Source organism: Lampetra fluviatilis, chromosome 39, assembly GCF_964198595.1.
Source record: "Lampetra fluviatilis chromosome 39, kcLamFluv1.1, whole genome shotgun sequence".
Lineage (NCBI taxonomy): Eukaryota > Metazoa > Chordata > Hyperoartia > Petromyzontiformes > Petromyzontidae > Lampetra > Lampetra fluviatilis.
Genome location: NC_136313.1, coordinates 10758290 through 10777485, shown reverse-complemented (window position 1 = coordinate 10777485; position 19196 = coordinate 10758290). Strand labels below are relative to the sequence as shown.

The following is a 19196-nucleotide window of genomic DNA, read 5'->3' as shown; positions in this document are numbered from 1 at the left end:
TTGCTGGCATTGGCTCAGGAACTTCATGTTGTTCTGCCAGTTACAGAGGACGTAAATTGATCTTCTATTTATATTACACGATGCCTCCAAGCACATCTTAGCCTTCAACGCCGAGTGGGGGGTGGCGGCATGCACCGGTTCTTTCTGGATGCACCCGAAGATGTGGAAGATTCTCAAGTATGCACGTCGAGCAATGATGACCGATGGAGGGTCGACGCGGGGCAATGAACAGGGTGAGACCAGCGGAGAGGGACCTTCTTTCGCCCAAGGAGCAGCCCCGTCATCTGCTTCGACTGCGGCCTGCCGGAGCACATCGTGAAGGGATGCCTCTCTGTGCGAGGAGGACTCCCTGGACCACCATCGTCCTCCACCCGGTCGTCCTCCTCTCTACCGGGCCCCCAGGCAAGTCGTGACGCCACCTCATTCATCTAATTCGAACGTCGGTGCGGGTTCACGCGGTGTCGGCTTAGATCGGGTCAAAGAGCGTGGGCATCCGGGATTGCCGTTTAATACTTGGCCGCATCGACCTCGTCAATGGTCGGAGTAGGCACATCAAGGTTGTCGCCGCGGCGGCAGGCTCATCGGTGAGTGTAGGAACAGTCCAAGGTTAGAGTGCTCATCGACACCAGAGTGTCCGCTACTATTATCTCTGAGTTGATTTTTAACATCTTGCCCAAACACTCTTGCGTTCTTCAGCCTGTCGCCGTTCCGTGTTTCACAGCGAACGGGGGGATCCCTAAAGATCACCGGTCAAATTACCATGACAGTATATATCGGTATCGGTGACTTCCAGTTGACCGGACCGGTGCTAATTTCGAAATCCTAGGCCGTGCCCTGCCTACTGGTTCTTAGGAAAATTGTCCCTGAAAATCCTTATAGATCAGGGCTGCATCAAGTTGCCATCGGGCCGCCAATTGGCTTTTCTTTCTTCCACAACTCGATTGCGCACAACTAACGCCACACTCTAGGCTGTGGCGAGTAAGACTGTAAAAATTCTACCCGGGGCGCAGATGCTAGTGCCCCTGAAACTACGGAAGCAACTCGATCGTGTAGCAACCGCTGAAGGGATCCTACTGGGACCCTCAAATAAAGTGAGTCGGGGGTTAACACTAGCGGGGACCCAAACCTTGGTGTCCTGTGACCAGGAACCCTTTATTCAGGTCCTCAAGACTGGGTTGGTCACGTCCGTTACACAGGCAGGGACTGTGTTAGCACATGCGTCTGCTACGAGTTGTGACGAAAATATTATTGGTGAGGTAGGGGTCACTTCGGCTTCGGAGCAAGGTGCGTCGTGTGATGAGAGTTGGATGGACATTCTGTTCCGAAAACCCCGATCTATCAGACACTCAGAGAACCTAATTGCCTCCCTCTTGAAGGAATTTTCTGACGTTTTTAGTAAAGGGAAATACGACATTGACCACACGACTCTCCTGTGCCACCACATCCATACAGGAGATGCCGCCCCCATCCATCAGAACCCTTACAGATTAAGTCCTAAAGAGAAAGACCATGTCTGTCAGGCGGTCGACGAAATGTTGGCCGCTGACATTATTTCACCATTGAACAGTCTGTCTGCGATTTTGCATTGACTTTCGCAAACTGAATTAAGGTCTCTGTTGCTGATGCATACCCACTCCCGCGTATGGATGATTCCTTAGATTCTCTGTCTGGGGCGCGGTTTTTCTCTACCGTTGACTTGTTGTCGGGATTTTGGCAATTACCGTTGGATGATAATTTGAAACCTAAAACCGCGTTCTGGACATCGAGTGGCTTCTTAGAATTTAACCAGCTTCCGATGGGGCTCCACTCCACGCCAGCCACATTCCAGAGGCTTATGGAGCTGGTGTTGGCGGGGCTCCAGTGGGACTGCTGTTTGATTTACCTAGATGATCGTTTTTGGCCATACATTCAAAGAGAATTTGCAATGGTTGCGTGCAGTTTTGCTAAAGATGCGGGACGCGAACTTGAAATTTAAGCCGCAGAAATGCCACCTGCTCCAATGATCGGTGCGATACTTGGGATACATCGTCAGTGCGTCAGGGAGAGCGATGGACCCGAAAAATACGGCGTGTGTGCGCACTTGGCCCAAACCCAAGTCGGTGGGGGACGTGCGTAGCTTTATTGGATTCGCCTCTTACTATTGCCGTTTCTTGCCCGGGTTCACCACTACCGCGAAACCTCTTCACGCTCTGATGGCCAAGGGGCAAAAGTTTTGATGGGGGGCGGAGGAGGAGGCCGCTTTTGTCACACTTAGGGACGGTCTTGTAAATGTACCTCCCCTTCGATATCCCGATTTTTCCATTCTGGACACAGACGCCAGCAACACCGGTATTGGCACCGTGTTGTCCCAGGTCGTGGAGGGCGTGGAGAGCGTCGTGGCCTACGGAAGCAGAGTGTTGTCGCCGGCCGAACAGTGTTACTGTGTGACACGCTGGGAGTTGTTGGCTATTGTGGTTTTTGTCCAACAATACCGCCCGTACCTCTATGGTCGGAGCTTTGAGGTATGCACTGACCATGCAACCCTCCAATATGCGCTGCGTGTCGATCAGCCGTCTGGCTAGCTCTCTCGGTGGCTGGAAGTCCTTCAAGATTATTTGTTTGAAGTGTCATATCGAAAGGGTCTTCGTCATGTAAATGCCGATGCTTTGTCATGCTTGCCGCCGGGTATCGGGTGTGCATGTCTCATGGGCGCGGGGCGCTGTAAGTTGGCGGATGCAGGATTACCCCTGTCGTGGCGTCGGTGGACGCTCTACCCCCTGATGGTTCCGCCATGTCGGACGCGGGTGATACCACCCTGGGGTTAACCAGTGCAGAAAGGGGACGCCTCCAGGTGGAGGATTCCTCCTTGTTGAGGCTAAGGTGACGGGTCACAAACGCTGTTGAGGGTGTGGACCGACGCGGGGTGGTCCTGGTGATCCTGAAAGGGGGTCTGTTGATGCACTGGGACGGCGGGTTGCGTCGCTACAATATTATGTCCTGAGGGGCAGAGTAATTTAGACGGTGCACGAATGGCTCATGCACCTTGGCATGCAGAAAATGCTTGCGACCGTTAAGCTCGATTTCTTCTGGCCTGGCATGTCGGGGGATGTATACAACGTGCTGAAAGGGTGTGTGCAATGCGCACATCGGAAACCCCCTCCGGAATTGGGCTGTCCACCATTGCAATAGATCTCTGTGTCCCACATAAACGAACTCGTTGCGCATGACGTCCTGGGACCGTTTCCAACCACACCGCGAGGTAATCAGTACTTATTGGTGGGGGTCAGCTACGGCTGTTACTGAGGCATTCTTTAATGGATATGTACTGGATAAGGGGGCTTCGGATCGCCTCTTGACGGATCAGGGCAAAACATTTTCGTCCAAATTACTGAAGAAAATGTGCGATCTTTTGGGCACTAAAAAGGTTCACATGTCGCCCTATCACTCCCAGACTGACGGGATGGTGGAAAGTCTAAACAGGACCCTGATGTCTATGTTGAGTCAGCAGGTTGACGGATCACAATGTGATTGGGACTTGCATGTCCCAGGGGTTCTCGCAGCCTATCGAATGGCTCCTCACGCTTCCACCGGCTTTTCGCCATTTTTTTTTATGTACGGGAGGGAACAGGATCCTCCGATTGTTGTTCAGCTTGAGACGGGACGGTCTAAGTCAAAGAGTAATATGTCTGACCCGATGCGCCTTAACCTTCAGCGTGTGTCGGAAGCACGAGAAGTTTCCAGAGAGAATTCGGCCTGACAACAATCGGGAAATGAGAGGTTAAGGGGGCTACGTGTGCAGGGGACAGAGTGGACCCCGGGGGACAGAGCCTGGTTGCACTGTCCTCAGGCACCAGTGGGTACGTCCCCAAAGTTATACAAGCCATGGCGAGGCCCGGTCGATGTGATACAAGCTAACAGGCCACAATGTGTGCAGATTCAGTTCGGTCATCGACGCTGGTTCGTACACCCGTCATGCCTAAAACCATTTGTTGTGCCTCGCGCGTTCCCTTCATCTTCACCTTTCAAGTGTCAAGTGTCTAGTGTGTCTGACGAGCTGGGGTGGGCATCCGCTGAGGTTGTGCCTCAGGAAAGTTCTGTGATTCCACCCCCAGGATCAAAGCACCTGATGCCCTTGCCGTCGCCGATTGCGCCGGCCGTGGATGGACCACCAAGGGGGATGCAACCATCGCCCACTCGTCCTCCTGCTGCCGTCATTTATTCCCGGGAGGGGCCACGCCCATTAGGCCATTCTTCACTTTCCCCCGGGCCCTCCAAGGAGCTCAAGCCCACGTCACTTGGGGACCCGGCAACGGGAACTCGTTCAAAGACTAACCGGTTCAAATTACTTTCCTCCACTGTTTCCCCTGCACCGCCTGCTTTTTGCCATACTCACGAGTCAGGGGATTCATTGGCTGAACCTGCTTCTTCGTCTGCTCATGGGTGTTGCCACATATGCGGGCGTAGGGTCATGCTGGAAGTGGGAGGGGGTGTGAACCGGGCCTTGTATATTGCTAACTTTCCCTTGCTTTGTTGTTATTCGGATTTGTGATTATTGTGTGTATTGTGGTTATTTATTGTTGTTCGCTCGTCGGTTGTTCTTAATTGTTGTTGGGAGGCACACTCTTATCTTTTTGCAGATGGTGACAGCTGGGACGGTTGTATTTTACGAAGGGGGGGGGGGGTGATGTAGTGACATACTAGACGTCACTAGAGGGCAGCCATAGTACCCAGTGATGGGTGTGCTGTAGGGGCATGGCCCTGGCAACGGTGACAGAGCGCCTGAGGACGTGGCCTTTGGATGAACTCGGGTGGACACGTGACCGGATGAGGTGGAAGGGGGTACCCCCCAAGGGGGGCGAGAGGGACACGTGATGGGGAACTAGAGCCCTCGAGAAGAATCTGGAATGGGGTATGGCCAGGGGCAGAGCCCGGCCAGGGGCAGAGCCCGGCCACGCCGGAGCGGATATAAGCCGGGACAGAGAAGCCGGCAGGGGCGCCGTGAGTGTCATGTAGCTATCCAGGGTGGTCACCACCCTTAGTCGTTATCCCTTTGAGTGTAGACTTGCCTGTGTTGTGTTAGTGAATAAAATGTGTTGCCTCCATACTCAAGAGTGCGTCTCAATAAAACCCACTACATGTGTACAATCTTTGGGGTGTGGGATGACTTGGCCGAGACCATCAACCTCATCACAGTTAATTACGGTGCCTGGATTTGAAATCAGGATCTCAACGCTCTGACCTCTCAACCACCCAACCGCCCCCCCCCTTCCTCACCAGGGAAGTGGTTCTTGACCACTGGGAAGGACAACATGCTGAACGCGTGGAGGACTCCGTACGGAGCCAGCATCTTCCAGGTGACGACGCAGTGCCCATACCGCCCCCTCACCCTTACCGTCCCCTCGCCTGTGCCGCACCCTCGCCCGTGCCCCCCCCCCTCGCCCGTGCCCCCCCCTCGCCCGTGCCCCCCCCTCGCCCATGCCCCCCCCCCCCCGCCCGTGTCACCCCCCTCGTCCGTGCCTCCCCCTCACCCATGACCCCCCCCCTTCACCCGTGCTCCCCCTCCCCCGTGCCCCCCCCCTCCCCCGTGCCCCCCCCCTCGCCCGTGCTCCCCCTCACCCGTGCCCCCCCCTCGCCCGTGCCCCCCCTCGCCTGTGCCCCCCCGCCCGTGCTCCCCCTCGCCCGTGCCCCCCCCCTCGCCCGTGCTTCTCCCCCATATAGCCTCACCATACTTTTGGGGCAAGTGCTGTTAGCAAAAACCTAAAAAGGCCAGCAGGGCACACGAAGGGGTGGGTGATCAGCACCACACACGTCCGCCTTTGTCTCCCTAGTGGTGATATTTACACACCACGCCAGCTATTCATTTAAGGCTGAGTCGACCTATGGGAGGGTCATGACCGTTTCATTTATTTGTGACTTATTGGTCGTGAGCGGGAACCAAACTTGGGTCGCCTGGTTACCGCACACACAAATAAAATCACACCCACCCACTGCTTATTTTCACTGCCCACCTCACCAACCTTCTCATTCAACCACCGAACCACCCGCCTGCATCTCCACCTTTCCACCTGTCCATCTGTCCTTCTGTCCAGCACACCCCGACACCAGTCCAGACCCGAGCCTCTCACCGCCGTCATTGTCGTCGTTTTCGTTTCAGTCCAAGGAAACATCGTCCGTGCTGAGCTGCGACATCTCCCTGGATGACAAGTACATCGTGACGGGCTCTGGGGACAAGAAGGCCACCCTGTACGAGGTCATCTACTGAGACGGATTTGGGACAGCCTCCTGCTTGCCTGCTACAGCTGCCCTCCCGGCCCTCCTGGCCCTCCGGGTTTCCCCGCCCTTCCCAGCCAACCGGCTGTCCGGCACGCTCCTCCTCACCGTGTGGGGAGGGCGTCGGCGAACAGGACCAGAGCTGCCCCCCCCCCCGACTCGTCGGCAGCCGCTGCAGCTTGCGGTAGTTCCCGCACGGTGTAAAGGCTGGAGCTGGGAGATGTCCGCTGCCTCTATCTCCCCCCATCACTCACCTGTTGTCTGCTTCTCGCCCACGGAGCGATCGCGACCCGTGGCTGCCCGTGACGCTGGATCAGGGGTCGGCCCGACTCGTCGTCGCCGGACATCACGCGATGCTAAAACCGCGATGCGCTCTGCCGACCACCCAGCACACCCCTCCGCTACACCCACCTCTCCCTTCTCACCCGGTGCCCCCGCTGTCGAGCGACGTCTCCACCTCCCACGGTCGATTCTCACGCCCCTCTTGATTACCGAGCCCCCAAGACGAAGAAGGCGGTTGCCACCCAAACCCGCGGTGGTGGCGGTGGCGGAGGAAGAGGAGGGACAGTGACAGGACCATGCCAGGCTCCGCCCTCGTACTGCTGTACCCTGCCGGCCATGGCCGGCTCAACGGGAGGCACCGTCGGGACTTTTCCTGCCATTGGCTCTGCCAAGGAACGCGTCTGCCGTGTCCACCGTCCCAACGGAATCCGTCCGTGCAGGTCGGCGAGCCGGAGTGGCCAATACAACTTTCTAAACGCCATATCCCCTGGACGCCGGCTGCCCCGGACGAGGTCTCAGCACCGTGGCGGCCTTGTGGCAGGTTTTTTGTGGCGGGTTGGAGGTCGGGTGTCTTGGCTCGAGAGTCTTTGTGGCCCGTGTGGTGGTGGCCATTTTTTATCCTTTTAACTCGACTTTTAAAACAAATGTTGTCGTTTGATCTGCGCGTGCCGTTTTGTATGATTGATAGTGTGAACCGTGAATGCCCAAACTTTTCGTCCGTTGTTTATTGTGTTTGGAGCCGGTTTTTATGTAAAAACAAAATGTACATAAACACGCTGGAACAAGCTCACGCGCGTGCGCGTGTCTGTGTGGTCTGGAGGGAGCAGTGGCGCAATGATTAGTGCCAGTGCGTTAGCAACCTGGCGACCCGGGTTTGATTCCCGCTCATGACAATCAACAACGTTGACGCTCAATCTGAACGGGTCCTCGGCCTCCATTAAGGCCGACTCAGCCTTGAGTGAGTACGTACTTTGTGCGGTTTGTAAACATCGCCACTGGGGAAACAAGGCGGCTGCGCGTGGTGCTGTCCACCCACCTCTCCACGTGTGCTACGTTGGCGAGATGTTAACTCCCTCGCCTAGTTTACAGGTTGGTCATGGGTTCGATCCCGACCGTCACGCCTGCTGTATATTTTGAGTTTGCATGTTCTCCCCATTTTGTCACGTGGATTTGTCTCCGGGATTTTTCCTCGATATTTAGAAACATGCGTTTAGAGTATTTGGCTGCTATACATATTTCAAGATAAGCCACTTTAGTGGCCAGGTCGCTTCTGAAAAAGAGCCACATAGCTCAGTGGGCCTTAGCTGGTGGAAAAATATATAGTTTAGTTTCCAGTTTAGTGTCCGGCCTTCGTAGGCGCTACTCGCGACCAGCACTTGCCCCGTAATATCTGTTAAGGCTAAAGGAGCGGGGCCAGGGGAGGGTTCTTTGTCTTTGTTGTGCTCCCCTTACTAATTGGCTATGTCGGGTGGTGGTGGGTTCATGACACATTTACGCGATCTGACCCAAATAAAAACCTTTATTATGGATACGAAGGGACTGCTTTGGCAATAGACTGGGGACATCGCTATTTGCGGAGCCGGGAAGTGTGTCTCGCTGTGCTCGTGCGGTTCGGCACGTGAGCAGCAAGCAGTGCCCGAGGCATCTTCACAAAGACAGACTCACAGAGACAGACTCACAGAGACAGACTCACAGAGACTCACTCACAGAGACAGACAGACTCACAGAGACAGACTCAAAGAGACTGACACTCACAGAGATGGAGAACCACCGCTTACCTAAGATTGTGCTGTATGGGGAACTGTCCTCTGGCCATCGCGACATAGGGGCACCACGAAAGCGATACAAAGACTCCCTGAAGAAGTCCCTCACTGCTTTCTGCATCGATCACCGTCAGTGGGCAACACAAGCAGCTGATCGCAACTCCTGGCAGCACACAGTCCACCAGGCCACCTCCTTCTTCGAAGATACCCGCAGGGCCCGTATGGAGGACAAAAGGAGAAGGAAGAACCATGATCCCTCAGCACCTATCCCAGATCAGACCTATACTTGCAGCCGTTGTGGCAGGACCTGCTTGTCCCGCAGAGGCCTCGTCAGCCACCAGCGTGCCTGCTGAAGACGTGGATGTCCTTCCTAGATCTTCGTTCGCGAAGCCAAGCCATGAGTGATTAAACTCTACACACAAAGAAGCACGTGAGCATCCTTGAGCTGTACCCATCATCACGGTGTCTCTCCGTCCTGGCCACCGGAGGAGAAACAAGTGCAACGCCCCACGTGTGGAGCGATGCCACTAATGGACGGTGGTGCAGAGACCACGTGGCCGGGAAGAGGAAGAGAGCCTCCCCCTCCAACTTGCCCCCCCCCCACCTGTCCCCCCCCCCCCCCCACCTGTTCCACCCCCCTACCTGTCCCCCCCCACCTGTCCCCCCCCACCTGTCCCCCCCCCCACTTGTCCCCCCCCCCTACCGGTCCCCCCCCCCCCCACCTGTCCCCCCCCCCCCCCCACATGACGTGCCAAATATCTCTGGCACGCCTCGTGACGGGTACTGCAAGATCCGAGCTGCATTGGCTTCTGGTTGCCGAACGAATGCCTAATAAGGTCACACTCATTACACACAAAGTGCTTGCCACAAATGAACCAAAATACCTCGCTGAACTCATCAAGGAGCGTCAACCATCACGCGAAATCCATCCGCGCAATGGGTGTTAGCTAACCATCGAACAAAGACGGTGGTAACCGCATTGCGCCCCATGGCGGAGCCAGGATTTTCAGGTAGGGGGGGGGGAAACCTCTCCAGCAATGAAAAATTATAGAGGAGTTGTTAGTAAGTAAGGAGTTGTTAGTAAGTAAGGAGTTGTTAGTAAGTAAGGAGTTGTTAGTAAGTAAGGAGTTGATAGTAAGTAAGGAGTTAGTGAGTAAGGAGTTGTTAGTGAGTAAGGAGTTGTTAGTAAGAAGTTAGTATGTAAGGAGTTGTTAGTGAGTAGGGAGTTGTTGGTGAGTGAGGAGTTGTTAGTAAGGAGTTGTTACTAAATAAGGAGTTGTTACTAAATAAGGAGTTGTTACTAAATAAGGAGTTGTTACTAAGTAAGGAGTTGTTAGTGAGTAAGGAGTTGTTGGTGAGTAAGGAGTTGTTAGTGAGTAAGGAGTTGTTAGTGAGTAAGGAGTTGTTAGTGAGTAAGGAGTTGTTAGTTAGTAAGGAGTTGTTAGTTAGTAAGGAGTTGTTAGTGAGTAAGGAGTTGTTAGTAAATAAGGAGTTGTTAGTAAATAAGGAGTTGTTAGTAAAAAAGGAGTTGTTAGTAAGTAAGGAGTTGTTAGTTAGTAAGGAGTTGTTAGTAAGTAAGGAGTTGTTAGTAAGTAAGGAGTTGTTAGTTAGTAAGGAGTTGTTAGTAAATAAGGAGTTGTTAGTAAAAAAGGAGTTGTTAGTGAGTAAGGAGTTGTTAGTTAGTAAGGAGTTGTTAGTAAGTAAGGAGTTGTTAGTTAGTAAGGAGTTGTTAGTTAGTAAGGAGTTGTTAGTAAATAAGGAGTTGTTAGTAAAAAAGGAGTTGTTAGTGAGTAAGGAGTTGTTAGTAAGTAAGGAGTTGTTAGTAAGTAAGGAGTTGTTAGTAAAAAAGGAGTTGTTAGTTAGTAAGGAGTTGTTAGTTAGTAAGGAGTTGTTAGTGAGTAAGGAGTTGTTAGTAAGTAAGGAGTTGTTAGTAAAAAAGGAGTTGTTAGTAAGTAAGGAGTTGTTAGTTAGTAAGGAGTTGTTAGTAAATAAGGAGTTGTTAGTGAGTAAGGAGTTGTTAGTAAGTAAGGAGTTGTTAGTAAGTAAGGAGTTGTTAGTAAATAAGGAGTTGTTAGTTAGTAAGGAGTTGTTAGTAAGTAAGGAGTTGTTAGTAAGTAAGGAGTTGTTAGTGAGTAAGGAGTTGTTAGTAAAAAAGGAGTTGTTAGTTAGTAAGGAGTTGTTAGTTAGTAAGGAGTTGTTAGTGAGTAAGGAGTTGTTAGTAAATAAGGAGTTGTTAGTAAGTAAGGAGTTGTTAGTGAGTAAGGAGTTGTTAGTGAGTAAGGAGTTGTTAGTTAGTAAGGAGTTGTTAGTGAGTAAGGAGTTGTTAGTTAGTAAGGAGTTGTTAGTGAGTAAGGAGTTGTTAGTGAGTAAGGAGTTGTTAGTTAGTAAGGAGTTGTTAGTAAATAAGGAGTTGTTAGTGAGTAAGGAGTTGTTAGTGAGTAAGGAGTTGTTAGTTAGTAAGGAGTTGTTAGTGAGTAAGGAGTTGTTAGTTAGTAAGGAGTTGTTAGTGAGTAAGGAGTTGTTAGTGAGTAAGGAGTTGTTAGTAAATAAGGAGTTGTTAGTTAGTAAGGAGTTGTTAGTAAATAAGGAGTTGTTAGTGAGTAAGGAGTTGTTAGTAAATAAGGAGTTGTTAGTGAGTAAGGAGTTGTTAGTTAGTAAGGAGTTGTTAGTGAGTAAGGAGTTGTTAGTTAGTAAGGAGTTGTTAGTAAATAAGGAGTTGTTAGTGAGTAAGGAGTTGTTAGTGAGTAAGGAGTTGTTAGTTAGTAAGGAGTTGTTAGTAAATAAGGAGTTGTTAGTGAGTAAGGAGTTGTTAGTGAGTAAGGAGTTGTTAGTTAGTAAGGAGTTGTTAGTGAGTAAGGAGTTGTTAGTTAGTAAGGAGTTGTTAGTGAGTAAGGAGTTGTTAGTGAGTAAGGAGTTGTTAGTAAATAAGGAGTTGTTAGTTAGTAAGGAGTTGTTAGTAAATAAGGAGTTGTTAGTGAGTAAGGAGTTGTTAGTAAATAAGGAGTTGTTAGTTAGTAAGGAGTTGTTAGTGAGTAAGGAGTTGTTAGTAAATAAGGAGTTGTTAGTTAGTAAGGAGTTGTTAGTTAGTAAGGAGTTGTTAGTGAGTAAGGAGTTGTTAGTAAGTAAGGAGTTGTTAGTAAGGAGTTGTTAGTAAATAAGGAGTTGTTAGTAAATAAGGAGTTGTTAGTTAGTAAGGAGTTGTTAGTTAGTAAGGAGTTGTTAGTGAGTAAGGAGTTGTTAGTAAGGAGTTGTTAGTAAGTAAGGAGTTGTTAGTAAGTAAGGAGTTGTTAGTGAGTAAGGAGTTGTTAGTAAGTAAGGAGTTGTTAGTAAGGAGTTGTTAGTAAGTAAGGAGTTGTTAGTAAGTAAGGAGTTGTTAGTAAGGAGTTGTTAGTAAGTAAGGAGTTGTTAGTAAGTAAGGAGTTGTTAGTTAGTAAGGAGTTGTTAGTGAGTAAGGAGTTGTTAGTAAGTAAGGAGTTGTTAGTGAGTAAGGAGTTGTTAGTGAGTAAGGAGTTGTTAGTGAGTAAGGAGTTGTTAGTGAGTAAGGAGTTGTTAGTAAGTAAGGAGTTGTTAGTGAGTAAGGAGTTGTTAGTAAGTAAGGAGTTGTTAGTAAGTAAGGAGTTGTTAGTGAGTAAGGAGTTGTTAGTGAGTAAGGAGTTGTTAGTAAGTAAGGAGTTGTTAGTGAGTAAGGAGTTGTTAGTAAGTAAGGAGTTGTTAGTAAGTAAGGAGTTGTTAGTGAGTAAGGAGTTGTTAGTAAGTAAGGAGTTGTTAGTAAGTAAGGAGTTGTTAGTGAGTAAGGAGTTGTTAGTAAGTAAGGAGTTGTTAGTAAGTAAGGAGTTGTTAGTGAGTAAGGAGTTGTTAGTAAGTAAGGAGTTGTTAGTAAGTAAGGAGTTGTTAGTAAGTAAGGAGTTGTTAGTAAGTAAGGAGTTGTTAGTAAGTAAGGAGTTGTTAGTAAGTAAGGAGTTGTTAGTGAGTAAGGAGTTGTTAGTGAGTAAGGAGTTGTTAGTGAGTAAGGAGTTGTTAGTAAGTAAGGAGTTGTTAGTAAGTAAGGAGTTGTTAGTGAGTAAGGAGTTGTTAGTAAGTAAGGAGTTGTTAGTGAGTAAGGAGTTGTTAGTAAGTAAGGAGTTGTTAGTGAGTAAGGAGTTGTTAGTGAGTAAGGAGTTGTTAGTAAGTAAGGAGTTGTTAGTAAATAAGGAGTTGTTAGTAAGTAAGGAGTTGTTAGTAAATAAGGAGTTGTTAGTGAGTAAGGAGTTGTTAGTGAGCAAGGAGTTGTTAGTAAGTAAGGAGGTGTTAGTGAGTAAGGAGTTGTTAGTAAGTAAGGAGTTGTTAGTAAGTAAGGAGTTGTTAGTGAGTAAGGAGTTGTTAGTGAGTAAGGAGTTGTTAGTAAATAAGGAGTTGTTAGTAAGTAAGGAATTGTTAGTGAGTAAGGAGTTGTTAGTAAGTAAGGAGTTGTTAGTAAGTAAGGAGGTGTTAGTGAGTAAGGAGTTGTTAGTAAGTAAGGAGTTGTTAGTGAGTAAGGAGTTGTTAGTAAGTAAGGAGTTGTTAGTAAGTAAGGAGTTGTTAGTGAGTAAGGAGTTGTTAGTAAGTAAGGAGTTGTTAGTAAAGAAGGAGTTGTTAGTAAAGAAGGAGTTGTTAGTAAGTAAGGAGTTGTTGGTGAGTAAGGAGTTGTTATTGAGTAAGGAGTTGTTAGTAAGTAAGGAGTTGTTAGTAAGTAAGGAGTTGTTAGTAAGGAGTTGTTTGTAAGTAAGGAGTTGTTAGTAAGTAAGGAGTTGTTAGTAAGTAAGGACTTGTCCCTTGATTTTTATTCGACGCATGTGCGGCGATGGCGCAGCCATCGATCGAAGGGTTGAATTCGAACCGTGTTGTGTGATCGGCATCGCACTCGCTGAAGGTGAATTCCTTCAGGGAAGTCGTGTACTGGATACGCAACTGCGCACAATTCTGTAAGTCACTTATAACTGCTTTGCCGCTACTTATTGCCAATTATTGGCTCAGATTGTCCTATCATCTCATAGAGTCCCTGGCACGTAATAATATGCTACACAGTGGCAGTGGGGGTCGCAAAATGCCGATTTATTACTAATAAACCCCAATGATCCGATCGAAATTAGGGATTTCGATCGGATCATTGGGGGGGGGCACGTGCCACCCCACCCCCACTTGCTCCGCCAGTGATTGCGCCCTTTCAGACGCGGTCGTCGGGAGCGCTCTTCCTTCCAATGTTAGAAAGCCATTGGAGCTACGCACTTTTAAATAATCGAGATTGACAAACTCATTTCTTTAGAGCTGATTTTTCTGTTTAGTTGTCCTTCCCCCGCACCTCCGATTCGGACGGCTGGCTGCGTATGGTGTGAAATAAGTTCATGACTTTGCAGCACGAGGAGATATCGTCTATTTCAAGAGTCGCAATGCACTGTGGTGGTGGTGGTGGTCGTGGATACGAGATGGTGGTCTTTAACCAACCCCAGGGTGAGAGTTAAGCAAAAATGAATTCCTCAAATTATCATTGAGACATTGGTGCCCATCCCCTGTTTACAGATTACAAGGCAGTGTTTGAAACTCCACATTCCTATGGTGGGGCAAATGTTGGGGTGAGTGCTGTAAACGAGCGCATATGAAGGCCGGCACGGCACACGAGTGGGTGGGGTCGCCAACACCACGCCCGGCCGCCTTTGTCTCCCCAGTGCTGATATTTAAACACCACACCGGGTACTCATTTGAGGCTGAGCCGACCTATGGGGAGGCCCAGCACTGGTTCAAATATTCACTACCGTTATGGATCGTGAGCGGGGAGAGAACTCGGGTGGCCGGGTTCGTAAGCGCAGTGCATTAAGCACTACTCAGACGTTCCCCACAACCGGCCAGAACAAAGACAAATATCCCCCGTATAGCCTTCAGAGACTGTTAGGGCAAGTGCTGTTAGTAAACGCCTATGCAGGCGGGCACGGCACACGAGGAGGTGGATGGCCAGCACCAAACAAAGACAAATATCCCCGTATAGCCTGTACCAGACTGCTGGGACAAGTGCTGTTAGCGAGCATCACGCCCGGCCTCACACACTCCCTGGGTGTGGAGCTACTGTGAGGAGAGCTGCGAGAGTTTTGGGTTGTGTCCCCCCCCGCCCCCAGTTATAATTTCACGGTTCATCGCGGCTTGGAGGGATGGCTGGAATTGAGCGGATTCTCACCCCAGCGGAGACGACGTTTCAGGCCGCGCGTGGGAGTTCTCATCCGGGGCCGGGAAGCAGGCAAAACGAGGTGGTCGCCATCCGGCAGCCGGGAATTGTTCCCTGGGAAGCCAGACCCGCGGGCTGGGCCATCGCAGCACTGGCCCAGCTGAAATCTCAGCTTCAATCAGCCGGCAAATGATTTCACTCCGACTGAATGAATAACGGGCAGGATTGGTTTTTCCGATTGAAAATGTATAAATAAATAAAATTATAAACCATAATCCGGGTCACCTGGTGGACCGGTACAACCCTTGCAACAGAGGAGAAGAATTCTTGCCATGCTGTTAATTTGTAAGTGACTGTCATTATTAAACATGTGTAAAGTTTGTATTTCCTTTGTTTTTCTTGGATCCCAAACGCTGTCTCTGCCGCGTGTTCCTCCCGTATTAATTTTACGTGCAGTTAAAAAATGTTCTTTACATAATCATATAAAAATCCCATTTTCAAAAACCCGATTATATGCTGGAAGGATTTAGCTGGGTGGTGGCTACGCTGCACGCGGCTGCTTGTAATCCAGTGACTTGTTGACGCCAGCTCACCGCCTGGCTTCATAGCTCATCGGATTCCTCCAGAATGAATAAAGATTCCGATTCTGGTCGTCGATGGTTCCTCCTTGCATCCCCGCCTCGTTCTCTTGTACTATTACTACTGTTTTGTATTCCACCAGATAAGGCCCACTGAGCTATGTGGCTCTTTTTCAGAAGCGGCCTGGCCACAAATGATAGCTCAACGAAGATGGCTTATCATGTGTAAATTTATAGCAGCCAAATACTCTAATCAGGTTGATTCTAAATGTAGGGGGGGGGGGCGGAGGACGCCACCACGGGGAGAGACATGCAAACTCAAAATATGGAGGCGTCAGTATCGGAATCAAACCCACGACTTCCTGTATACCAGGCGAGGGAGTTGACATCTCCGAGCCACCGTGGCGCCCTCTGTCTTAGAGAGCGGGCGAATATTGTGCAGCGGCGGCGTGTTACAAGTTGACATGATATTTTTGAGGTTTGTTTTTCTTCAATCGCCCTCTCGTCAGTAAAATGTTTCGTTTAATTGTTATGTAAACCCAAGAGTTGTCAGCTGATCATAAAAAGTGGAAGGCATCCGTATGTCTCTTTCAATACACAGTGAAGCATTTGTCATCATATACTGCACCCCCAGTGCAATGATTAACACACTCAATGGAAACAAATCACCGTTGGTTATTGTTTGTGTGCAAATCCATTCTCTTACGGTATTTATCCGTGATATAGAAGAATTACCGTGATATTAAATCGAGGGCGCTATTCTTTTTTACCCTCACAAAGCTACAAACCATCAATTAATTACTTCGGAATTAAGCTTGCTCGTTGTCGCGTTATCACTAATGGACTCATTGATCGCGGAGAGCCAGATTGATTAAAGAGTTAATTCCCGATCAGATGTCCCTTCAGCCGAGCTGCCGCGTGTGAGCGGAGCAACAGGCGCGCCTCGGTAGATTCCACTTTCAGGGTCAGAGTTCGAATCAGGGTTAGAGTCATGGATAGGGTCAGGGTTAAGGGCAGGGTTAGGGTTAGGGTCAGGGCTAAGGGCATGGTTAGGGTTAGCTTTGATGGTTCGGGTCAGGGTCAGGAGTGGTAAAGAGAGAAAGTCGCTAGATTCACGTCGAGATAATTTTCACCATTTTGCCGAATCCATGATAATGACGCCTGTGACAGCAATGATGACGATGATGTTGTTAATTGGTGGTGGTGGTGATGGTGCTGATGATGGAAGGCGACCCTGATGATACAGCAACACTGCAGGCCGGTAATGTTGTGGTATCATCATGATTGTGGTTTCTATGCTTTGTTTACTCAAGCAGCCTCACATTGAGTCTCATAATTCTTTGTCCTGCTAAGTTTTTACAGGAGGAGGCCAACATTTATTGCGTCCTTTCATGAAATATTCCGGCTCACGGCCAACAACAATGACGATTATTTGAACCGGTCCGGGGCCTCCCCTTGGTCGACTCAGCCTCAAATGAGTACCTGGTGCAGTGTGTAAACATCGCCACTGGGGAGACAAAGGCGACCGGGTGTGGTGTTGGCCACACACCTCCTCGTGTGCAGTGCCGGCCTTCATAGGTGCTCGCTAACAGCACTTGCCCCAAAAGTCTGTGAAGGCTATACGAGGGGATATTTGTCTTTGTGTATGCTTGTACATGTGTGCGCGTGTGCGTGCATGCATGCGTGCGTGCGCGCAAGGTGTCCCCTTTGACAGATGCCCCCTCTGCTCTCATTACCCCAGCCCTGGAGAAAGGGAATTCATCAGAGCGGAGAGAGGGAAGAGAGAGAGAGAGAAGAGAGAGGAGAGAGAGGAGAGAGAGATGGAGGAGCGAGGAGTTGAGCGTTACGGCTGCCACTGAGAGACAGGACAGAGAGGGGCCCCAATGCCGCCACTCCACTCCCTAATTCATAATTAAGCAATCCGTGACATTTATGGGATTTCAAAATAACATAAAAAGCCTGCAGCCTTAAAATGAATCGCTGAGATATTAAGTGGTTATAGCGACGCACTTTAAATGTGCACGAGTTTTGTGTTAAAAGCGTCGCGCGTCTGTGGTGGGGGGCGCTGACGGTGCCCCCCCCATCCCCCACCTTCCATTGCTCTTGGGACGCCGCTTTCGGGATGTCGCCATGACGAGAGGAAACATCTGAAAAAATCCGCGCGTCTCCAGCGCCTCGACAGATCTTCTGGCTCCGCCTGTGTCCGGCGGAGCCCCTTAGTTGCATAAGGTTTTCGCGGTTCGCACCCGGGCAGGCTACCCTGGTAAATGCCGCGGGTGTATGCATGCAGAAATACTATGCGACGCCTGCTTCAGAGTGGATGTTAAAGATCGCGTTACGTCATTCCAAAAAAGTAGTCCGTTGTGTGCCCAAATTTTCTATGCTGGAATTTGTTTTTCTACGCAAATTACTCAATTAAGTAATTCAGTTTACTTCCGCATATAAAAGAGAATATACGAATGGCAGTGGTCAAACATCCAAATCCAGGACCCTCCTGGAAACAAATATTAAGGCTCAGTTAAGCTTTCCTGGGTAAATACATTAACGTAATTATTTTCATCATGACGGCACTCGATATAAGCCACGATTCATGACTCATCCCTGTGTGATCCACGAACTCAACCTCGGAGTCTCTCGGTGGAACGCGTGCGTCATCATTCAGCTTAATTTTAGTGAAATCCATGGCTGAGGGGTGCGAAATTAGCAATACTAATTGACGGTCAGATCCAAGTTTCAAGTTTATTTTATTTAACCAGGTGAGACCTCAAGGCACGAGGATGAATCTCAGTTATAAGAGTGACCTGGGAGGGGCATCTGTGCGCCTGTAGGGAGCGTTGTTTGTCGTGTGTGTAATCCCAATTGAGTAATTTGCGGTGTAATTTTGGAATTTGGCAAATTTAGGCCCTGATCCCGGCACACAATGGGCCCTCTCTCGCGGATGACTTAGCGGTGACATTTCAATCCACTGTGAACCACCCGCGTGTTGTGTTATTGCAGTTATTTCACTCGCAGTGATAAATCAGGGTGGCTGCTGGATTCGAACTGGGAAATTCTGCAACCATCGGCGACCGTGCCCAGCCCAGCCCAGCCTATGTCACCGACCAAAGGTGGTGGAATAACGTGGCGGGGGGGCAGTTGCACCCCTTCTACCCTTCTACAGCCATTGCCAAGAATTGTATCGAGCTTTATTCACATTCTTAATTCCCCCCCCCCCCCCGCCGTGCCGAAATCGATCGCCCTAATTGTGACCGCCGGTGCAGCTTCATCAGAGCAGCGGCAACCGCGGTGCCTCCGAGGGGCCACGGGACTCAGCTCGGGACTGACTCATCCGCCCACCGACCACAGCGACGGCACCGGGTGGGGAGGAACAAAATAAATTACCGGCTGACCGCAGAGTGATGCGGGCTCATGAATTAGTAAATCGCAATCTCGGCGTTTTTAATGGAATGATGGGGGGGGGTGTAATTCATGAACATAGAACATGGGCCTCTCAAGCGCCGCTCCACATCCCTTCCCGCCCCCACTCCCCCCGCTGCCTGGCGCGTGCTGATTAAAATGTAAATTAGCTGCTCTGTGGGATGGAGATGGCGGTGGTTGGTGGTGGTTGTGTTCCATGGTACTCGAGATTCAACGTCTTCCCAGGAAGAGGCTCCTCAAAATGAGCGCATATGATGATGGCAGACGTTTACCCATTTGCAGGCCGGTGCTGCGCACACCTTGTGCCACGTAGGGTCAGTTGACCCTGTGGGTCCCCAGGCCACATCGCCATGTAGGGACATTGAATGGATGACATGAGGTGTCTCGTTAGGGGCTTTGAGATGCAATCTCTCATCCTTATGTTTGTGATGCCGTGGTCTCATCCCGTTTTCACGTAGGTTCGTGGGTTCACCACCCGAGTGCCACGTACTGGGATGTCTAAGCAGCTGTGGGGTCAGAGAAGCGAGCCGGGCAGGCCAGCGTCCAGTGCGTGTCCCTCCTCCCCCTGCCGCTTCTGGATCGCGTAGGGGGGGGGGTACTGAGGGGGGTCACAGCATCAATTACGCTCGTGTGCGGCCTCGTTAAGTCAGAAATTAGTGGAGGGGGCACCCTCTCCCAGCGGATGATGCCCCCCCCTCCCTCCTCACCGCCCCCACCGTGTCCAAGCACCCCATC

At 50.0% G+C, this 19196-nt stretch overlaps 1 protein-coding gene across 6 annotated transcripts in view; it reads left to right on the top strand.

Moving 5' to 3' along the window:
- The window catches only part of LOC144945995 (transducin-like enhancer protein 4), a 45263-nt gene extending 37180 nt beyond the window's left edge, over positions 1 to 8083 (top strand). For 3 of the 6 annotated variants that reach the window (XM_078874712.1, XM_078874709.1, XM_078874710.1), the window contains 2 exons: positions 5257 to 5333; positions 6134 to 8083. In XM_078874712.1, coding sequence (XP_078730838.1) covers positions 5257 to 5333; positions 6134 to 6241 — 185 coding nt within the window. In that variant the 3' untranslated portion in view covers positions 6242 to 8083. The remainder of the gene's footprint in view (positions 1 to 5256; positions 5334 to 6133) is intronic. The other 3 variants (XM_078874713.1, XM_078874714.1, XM_078874711.1) reach the window with 1 other exon arrangement.
- The last annotated feature ends 11113 nt before the right edge of the window (positions 8084 to 19196 follow it).